Here is an 8,777-nt window from a genome sequence, read left to right on the forward strand (position 1 = left end):
GGCTGCCCTTCCTAGCAAGGCACCGTCCTGCTGGCCCGGACGGACGGACGCAGCGGCAGGCACTTCACAGGACGGCCCTGCAGCAGCCCTGTCTGTCCAGGCCATTTCCCTACCTTCCACGAGGGCGCCCTACACAGGTGATTAGTGCGTCTAATTGAGTTGGCTGTAAAAAGATAATTAATTGGCATTTCCCTCCCACAGAGGTCAAGCTGCCCCCTCCCAGGCTGGCTCCTGTCCTCCAAGCCCCCTCCCGCTGGTAGCACAGAGGCCTGTATCTTGCTGATAAAGCCTGAAGTGTCATGACCAGCACCTTCAGGCTTTAGCAGTGACTCTGGGAGACAGAGCTGGGGGCGGGGGGGCCTGGCCTGGACTGCGGAGGGGCCGAGTGGGCACCAGGGCAGAAGGTGGTCCCCAGAAACCCACCAGGTCCAGCGCAGGATGCCTGGAGGCCAGCTGGGGGCCCTTACTCAGAAATATTGGCCTGCCGCCCCTCAGGACCCGAGAGAGGCAGGCTCCTTTCTCTTGGGTGGACTTCGGGGCCCACAGAACCCCAGTTTCGAACACCTACCTCTTCATCCCATAACTTGTCTCACTGACCATGTTAAACTAGCACAGGGCAGTGTGGGAATGCCCATCTGGACGCCAGGACAGCCCTGTGATGGGAAGGGCAGTGATTTCTTTTGAAAACTGCGTTCTCTGTGACCAGGAGTCACACACACACACACACACTGTTGCCGCCAAGTGGACGCCATCTCACGGTGACCCTCGTGTCCGAGGACAGCTGTGCTGCACCGGTGCCCGCGGCCGAGTCTGGGGCAGGAGTCGGCCAGGCCTTTCTAACGAGGAGCCTCCAGGTGGGCCCAAAATTCTGACCTTTCAGTCAGTAGCTGAGGGCCGGTTCGCCCCGCTGGCCGGCACGATGGTCAAGCCTGGGCCTTTCCTCGTCTATGGCTTGGCGTGACCTGGCCCGGGTGGCAAGCACAGGCAAACACGGGCAGCCCGGCAGGGGTGGGTGGGTCGGAGTCCACTCAGCCATACCCTGGCAGCAGGCCCAGAGCCCCTCCCGGACCCTCACACCACAGTCGCGCCCCCACCAGGGGACGAGCGGGAGCTGGATGCTGCCGGCATGGGGCCACCCCCAACCAAACTCACCGCAACCCTCCAGGACAGGGCAGACGTGCCCCTGTGGGCTTCCCAGGCTGCGACCCTTCATGGGGGCAGAAAGCCCCATTGCCTCCCTCGGAGAAGCTGGTGGTTTTGAACTGCTGGCCTTATGGTTAGCAGCCCAGCATGTAACCACACCACGAGGGTCCCATGGTGATGGGACACCGAGTAGAGCACCACCACAGCAGTGCATGCTGGCAGGGGGCTGGCTGCAGGCACCCCGGAAGCCACGGGTTTCATGGTTCTTTGAAAGTGGTGAAGCAGGACGTAGCCTGAAGGAGGAGAAACCTGGGTCCTGAGCCAGGGAGGCGCCGTGAAAGGGTGGGCTGAGCCCGGGGACCAGCACCAGGGGGCAGTCTGCTGTGCGCGTGATGTGGGGACCCTCTGGGGGCCTCGGGAATAGGGCCTGCCATGTTTGCTGGGGGCCTGGAGTAGGCGCTGAAGGCCAGGGGTCCTAGGACATCCCCTGAGGCAGGAACAGAGGGGAAGATGACGGGGTGGAGGTGCGGGCACCAGTGAAGGAGTCCGATGGATCCATCACTGGGGGGACGGGGGCAGAGCTGCTGGTGGCAGGCAGTGGCACCGAGTCAGGAAGATGGTATGGGGACACCTCCTTCAGGATGGGGAGGGGCGGCTAGCGGGTGGAGGCAGGTTGGGGTCATCTGGGTGGTGCAGTGTTCCATCTGTGGGAGGTGAGGTGAACGGAGGAGGGGGTGGCCTGCTCTGCAGACCAACAGCACCCAAGGGTGACTGGGGGGATAATGGCACCCGGGAGCCGGAGGCCTGCCGGTCTGTGGTGACTGCAGGAAAGGGTCTCTCTCACTGTGGGATGAGGACGGCGCGCTGGGCCTTGAGAGGCAGCCAGCGGCCCCCAAAGGATGCCCGCCCACCTCATTGGCAGGTTTCTGCAGTGGGGTTTGGAGTATCCTAAACACAAAGGAACAGGAAACAACTCTTGGGGGATAAGCCTAGGAAGCAGGGGGTGCCTGGTTTTCAGGAGGGGAAGTGGGCACCCAGTCTGCCCACCACCCCACCCCACCTTTCACGGAGGTCTGCCTGAGGAGCCTCTAGAGAGGGCAGTGGGCCGGTAGTGGGCGGCACCCAGCTGGGCAGAGGGGTGGCCTGAGGTGGGACTGAGCCACCAAGGGAGGGGATTGGGCTGGACTCTGGGGGTCAGGAGAGGGGCTTTAAGTAGCCTGGCTCCCATTTAAGCCATGGTGTATGTGGAGCCCGGATGGAAGAGGGAAGAGGGGCCCCGGCTGAGGTGTGGGGCACAGGGGCAGTGCCGGATGGCTGACGCCAGTGGCACGGATGTGAACCATGCTGCCGCTGCCGCCGCCACCTAAAACACAAGCTCAAGGACTCAGGGCAGACAGTGGCCGGAGGTTGACCCTGGCCTCCGGCTTGGGCGCCGAGGCAGAGTGCCTATCCCTGGGAAGGGGGAGCAGGCAGATCTGGGGTGAAATCTGAAATGGATGCATGACTTGTGAGTCGCCAGGTGCGTTTGGGGAGCGGGGTCCTGCACCAGCCCCTCCCGCAGCAGAGCCTGCCCTTCCTTGGAGAGTCCACTCCATGTGGCCCGTGGGGGGCACTCCTCAGCTCCCTCTGCCCCAGGCGGCATGGCTGCCATGCACAGAAAGCAGCACTGAGGCGGGAGAACGACAAGAAAGAGGCACCGTGGGGCCTGCAGCCAGAAGGCCGGCTCCCTGCGAGGGCTGAGGGCCACGTCCTTCTTTGGTGAACCGGTGCTGGTTGGCTGCTTCTCTCTGCAACGGGTTCCCCACCTTCCTCGGGCCAGGACCCTTTCTCACAGTTCCTCACGTGGTGCTGATCCCCCAACCATAAAATGATTTTCATTGCTACTTCATCACCGTCATTTTGCTACTGTGTGAAAGGGTTGTTCAACTCCCAAAGGGGTCACGACCCACAGGTTGAGAACTGCTGGTCTAGAACATAGGGTGCCCAAACTTATTTGGCCTACACCCACCCCCCTTTCAGGGGGGAAAAACCTACTAACAAATTAGCACCCCCAAGGCAATGAAACACTTTTGCACTCTCACCCATAATCCAAGATAAAGTGTAGGTGTCTGCTTTTGCAGCCCCTCAGGGTGGCTCTAGAGGTCCCTCTGGGGGTGGGGGGCAGTATTTCCCACTTTGAGGTGCACTGGTCTAGACCCCCCCAGAGAGCTTCCTTCTCTTTAACCCCCACCAAGCGAATGAGACGAACGGTGTGGAAGAAGTCGCACGCCTGCTCACGGGACCAGAGGATGTCTGATAGCCTCCAGGGACCAGGTGATGACAGATGTCAAGTCCATGTGGGTCAGAAGATGTAGTACTTACTTCATCTGGGGTCAATTTGAAAGGATTATAAGTGGATGGGGTAGAGTCTGGCCTGCCTGTCAATCAAGATATAACCAATGAGGCCTCTGTGTGGGCATGGCCTTCTCCTGAGAATTCTGGGAACTCCTCTCCTGTATTTCCTCCTTGGAGGTGGGTGATATCCTCTCTCTCTGCTTACTCCCTGAGAACACTCTACTGACAAGACACATGGCTCTATGCCCTGGGAGCCGGAGAAGCCACATGGACCTACCCTGATGCAACCAGACCTCTGGAGCTGGAGAAGCCACACAGAGACCCCTGCCAGCCCTGAGATGATTGCAATGCCACTGGATCCCCAAGACTTCCCACCCACTGTCCTGGGATCATGCTGCATTCGGGGTCATTACATATATTTCGTGAGTCTGAAGAGGACTTTATAGATTGGTATCGGACATGTGGGCTGATATTGGACTTATGGACTCGATCTGGACTGGGCTGGGATATTTTCTCAATATTCAATTGCTCTTGTATATAAACCTCTTTCTTATATACATATGTGTGTCTATAAATTTGTTTCTCTAGTCGACCCAGACTAACTCAGAGGACCAAGGCTTTCCTGGGTGGCCACTCCTGGTCTGATGAATTGATGAGCACCCTCCAAATACGTGTGGCAATCCTGCCCTTTCCCCCCCACTCCACCCCACCCCACGGTGTCTGTGGGCGCGGCCCTATTTGGGATGAGAGTTTTCTTCTGTTACGTGAATACAGCCCCACTCGTAAAGGGTGGAGCCTAAACTTAATCCCTCTGAGTCCTCGAATGAGCCGAAGAGTGCACAGATGTCAGGGGAGGATCATCTGCCCGTCAAGAAAGGCTTGCAAAGGAATCCATGTGACCGAGACCTGATTTGGACCATTAGCTGCCAGAAGGGTGAAGGGACCCTTCATTTTCTATCCCTCAGAGTGGCCCGCTGTGGTGTTGATGCTGTAGCCACCATTGGGGACAGTGACTCCTGGTTTCCACCGATGTCCTCTTCCCTCTGTCTGACCTGGTTGACTTCAGCGAGGTGGTCCCTCCCCAGAGAGCGTGCGGCCATGCCACGTGTGGTTCTCCATGTGGTTCTCTTCCGAGCACAGATGAGGCTTCTGAGCCTCAGGGGTCTCACCAGTGGAGCAGGGACAATGGAAGTACCTCTCTGCCCCAAGGTTCTTACAAGGCTTCTCAGACGCCCTGCCTTCGAGCCGGCGGTGCTGTGGTGACCCTGGGAAGGAACCTCTTAGGCAGTCCAGGCAGGTCCTCGGGAGAGAGGACCACGCTCCACACCGGCCCTGGTCACCCAGACTGAAGGAGGAGGCCGCTGTCCAGGCGGGGCTGGGGCACACACTCATGCACACACCGGAAATGCTTGCTTTTACATGCATTTCTCAGTCCTTCCCTTAACCAACCTCCTTCCTGTCCCCCACCCCACCCCCACCGAATGGTGTGTCGTAGGTCCAGGACTGAAGGGGCTGCCCATGAATGAGCCCAGCGTCCTCGGTGCTCCCTGGCTTTAGGTCCCCTTCGGATGGTCACCTTGGTAAAAGGTGCTTGTCTCCAGGTGATCGGGACAGAGAGCTGACGTCCTCATTGGCCAGGAGGCGCTCACGAAAGAAGCAGTGGACGTCAGCTCCTGCTGAGCCCGTGTGGACACCAGCCAGCGGCGCTTGGGAGACGGGAATGGCGGCGTCAGCAGCACGGTTCCCAGTCATTGCCCAGGACACGAAGAGCTGATGGAGAGGGGACGCTCGCTCAAGAATGTCCTTTGGGGGGACAGGCTCCACCTTGTAGAACCGCCGTAATGGGGAAATTAAGATCCCTCCAAGAGAGCTCGTTCTCCTGACTGGAATTTATAAGCGCTTCTGTGCGCATCCTCCCCTGTGCCCCAACACACACACACACCCCACCACCACCACCACCACCACCACCACCACCCGGCCCCCGAGAGTCTCTTCCGAGCACAGATGACAGATGGTCACCCTATATTCTCCAAGTGCCCCACCGAGGGGAGGGCCCAGTGAGAGGGTCCCTCCGGCAGACTGCATTAACACAAGTAGACATCTCCCTGGGCTGCCCCCCGTTCCTTCCCGCTGCCCACCTGCCTCTGCCCCTGAAGCCGATCCTGCTCTCCTCTCTCCCCACTAGGCACCACCCGGCTCCCCCCTGAGCTAGATGGCTTCTGCTTTCATGTTGGTACCCTCTTCTAGGACCCCCGAGAGCCCACCCCCTCCTGCACTCCCTTGTCTGGCTGCTCAAGCCACGGTCGGACCTCTCCCTGCCCTCTCCACGGTCCCCATTCAGTCCTGGCCCCAGGCAGGGTTGACTTCTGCTGCTTCATCTGCACCAACCTCAAAGCTGGCACCCCCTCCCCAACCTCACTGACCCCCGCCTCCCAGCAGCAGGGCTCAGGACAGGCAGGGGGCTGGGCATTGGCAGGGCGCAGGGCAGGGCTGCAGCCCAGTAGGAGGATGTAGTGGTGTCCGGGAGGGCACCTCGGGGCAGAGGGGTATCGGAAGGACCCGAAGCCTGGACAGGAGAGTCCAGGGTCCTGCGTGTGTAGGGTGCGCTGGGATGGTCCTGCACCTTCCTCACACTCAAACCCACTCCCCTCATGTCGACGCCCACTCCTGGTGACCCCATAGGACAGGGGAGAACCGCGCTGGTGGATTTCGGGGACAGTGACTCTTCAAGGGAGTAGACAGCCTCCTCTTTCTCCCACCGAGAAGCTGGTGGTTTCAAACTGTTGACTTGGTGGTCGGTAGCCCGATTCATACCCCACAATCAGCCTCGAGATGTATCAACTCAGGGTGCTGAGCACCTGCCAGGCACCACCTTGACCTCAGTGATTGTGGCTGTGCCTGGTGCTCTCCTGGATGACTCTTAAGTCGTGGGGTGATGATTCTTAAAGCCCACCCCCCTGACTTTCCCTGACGCCCCTCCTTCCTCAGGCAGGGAGCACATGCCCCCATGTTCCCACGCCCACCAGCGGGTGAAGCAAGGCTGTGCTGTCTTCTCTGATGTCCTGCTTGGGCCCGCTCCGCCCCACTACCACCCGGTCCTGTTCCTGCACAGCGACCAGGTAGAGTGACCCTCTGAGTGGGGGGTGGGGGTGGGGGGTCCCTCATCCTTTTGACCCTGGGCAGTTGTTCCCTAAGCAGGGCCTCTCATCCATTTGGCCCTGGGGTGGAGAGCAGGCTCACAGGGTGGGAAAGCCCTTCTCCACTGAGCCCTAGAAGTTTCACAAGGGAGACCTCTCATCGGATCAGCCCTGGGGGGCTGGGGGGGCGTTTCCCCTGGGTAGGACCCCCTCACCACTTATCCCTGGCTGGCTCACAAGGTCACCTCTACCACCCTGGGGGCTCATAGGGCAGGGGACCCTCAGTGCTCGGCCTCCAAAGTATGTGTCCCCCTCCCCATTCCCAATACTGAGGCCACACCTCTGGGGGTGCTGGAAAAGAAGGGGTCCCCTTAGAAGGCACCTTTCCTGCAGAAGGTGGGCTGCAGGTCCAGAGCCAGCCTAGAGACTGGGTGCCCACCAGGCACAACGCAGGAGCCAGCAGGAAGCAGGTACAAGGGGGGAGGGGGGGCAACCTCCTGCCAGCCCTGCCTTGTCTCTAAGCCAAGAGACTTTGAGGACAGAGGTCGCCTGCTGGCTGAGCCCCTCCGCCTACCCAGGCCCATGGCAGAGGGGGGATATCGGGTGATGGGGGCGCAGGGCTCTCAAGACTGGACCTAGGGTCACGTAGCGGTAGGAGAGAGCGTGATCCACAGCGGCCTCATGTCACAAATTACACCTCACAACACCTCGGAGGCCGATTTCCCCAAATAGACCCTGAGGGCTTCTTGGGGGTAGGGGTGCCAGGAAACCCTAGTGAGCTACCCTGCCCACCCTGCACCAGGCCAGGGCACTCCTGTTACCACAGAGGCCCCGGTACCACCAGGATAGCCTCAGGCAAGAGCTGGGGCCTTGGCCCAGAGCAGCCACCGTGAAGCCAAGCAGTCACTGGTCAGCAAGGACCCAGTGCTGGGTGGGCCAGGCTGAGCTCTGGCGGTGGGCTCGGTTTGCAGGCCTGGGCAAACCGAGTGGCCAGAGCATGCCACCACCCGATCCTGCGGCCAGGCATGGTGCCATGGTGGGGCCCCGGGGTGCTATCCAAAGGCCACTGTGGCCTGCAGCTCCTGCACCCACCTCCACCTGACTAAGACTCTGTCTCCATGAGTCCCCTTCACGAGCGCCCCCAGCAGGCTGGCCCCGGGTCTGAGGGAGCAGGATGTGCAGAGGCCTGCTGGGGCGACCTGCTGGGAGATGTGTGCTCATCTGGTTTGCCCCTCAGCCCCCCACTGAGATCTTGGGGTGCACTGCAGGGTGGGCAGCCCTGGCACTGAGCCTTGGTGCCGCCAGGACCAGAGGGAGGTGACTCATGGGGGCCTTCTTGCCCCCACCCATGTGAACCGCCCGTGTGCCTGGGTGACCAGCGTGGGTCCCAGCACAGCCTGGGTGGGGGTGGACTGACCATCTCCACCACGGCGCAACATCTGGAAGGATGCCTATTTCTTGTCGCTGGGGGACCCAGCTCGGGAGCAGACAGCACGTGGCCGCCACGTGCCTCTCGCCGCATCAGGCCACCATCCCCAGCTCCATTTTACAGACAGGAAGCCGAGGCCCCAGGGCGGCCCACCCTCTGGACTTGCTCGGTGAACCTCCTCCCCTGTATGCCCGCATGGCTGCAGGCGCAGGGCCGGCACCGAGGCTCCCAGGAAAAGAGACAGAAACAAGCATGTCCCCCCCCCTCCCCCAGCTCGGGCTGCGCCACCTTCAAAATGGGGAGGCCGAGGGACTGCACTCCCCTGAGGCCCACTTCCCAGCCCCCCGGGGAAGCAGCCATGTTAAGGATACACGGAGCCCCTGCTAGCGTGCTTCCCCGCGGCCATGTCCCAGACACATAAGCAGGGCCCGGTGGGGCCAGGTGGCCCCTGGACAGTCTGTCTGAGCAGTGAGGCTCTCAGCGCCCGTTGAGCAGTGAGGCTCTCAGCGCCCGTACCTCCTGCTGACCCCGTGGATCCCTCAGAGCATCTTCTGTCTGTCCATCTATGTGTGCTTGGGGGGTGGGTGGGTGTTGTGTTCTATAAATGCCTCCAGTCTCCTGCACTTGGCTGCTTCCTCAGGGAGGCCCCTCCCAGACTCTGCTTGGAATCCTCTGTCCTGGGACAGCCCGGCCTGCCGCCACTGCCCTGTGTTGGAGCGTGGGACCCACTCCCT

At 60.9% G+C, this 8,777-nt stretch overlaps 1 protein-coding gene across 1 annotated transcript in view; it reads left to right on the forward strand.

Moving 5' to 3' along the window:
- Nucleotides 1-8,777, forward strand: part of MORN1 (MORN repeat containing 1) — an 86,671-nt gene that overhangs the window by 63,450 nt on the left and 14,444 nt on the right. Inside the window, exons 10-11 of the mRNA XM_045299224.1 lie at nucleotides 6,466-6,596; nucleotides 7,008-7,084. Coding sequence (XP_045155159.1) covers nucleotides 6,466-6,596; nucleotides 7,008-7,084 — 208 coding nt within the window. The remainder of the gene's footprint in view (nucleotides 1-6,465; nucleotides 6,597-7,007; nucleotides 7,085-8,777) is intronic.

Source organism: Echinops telfairi, unplaced genomic scaffold, assembly GCF_000313985.2.
Source record: "Echinops telfairi isolate 266 unplaced genomic scaffold, ASM31398v2 ScPeMD7_7457;HRSCAF=8495, whole genome shotgun sequence".
Lineage (NCBI taxonomy): Eukaryota > Metazoa > Chordata > Mammalia > Afrosoricida > Tenrecidae > Echinops > Echinops telfairi.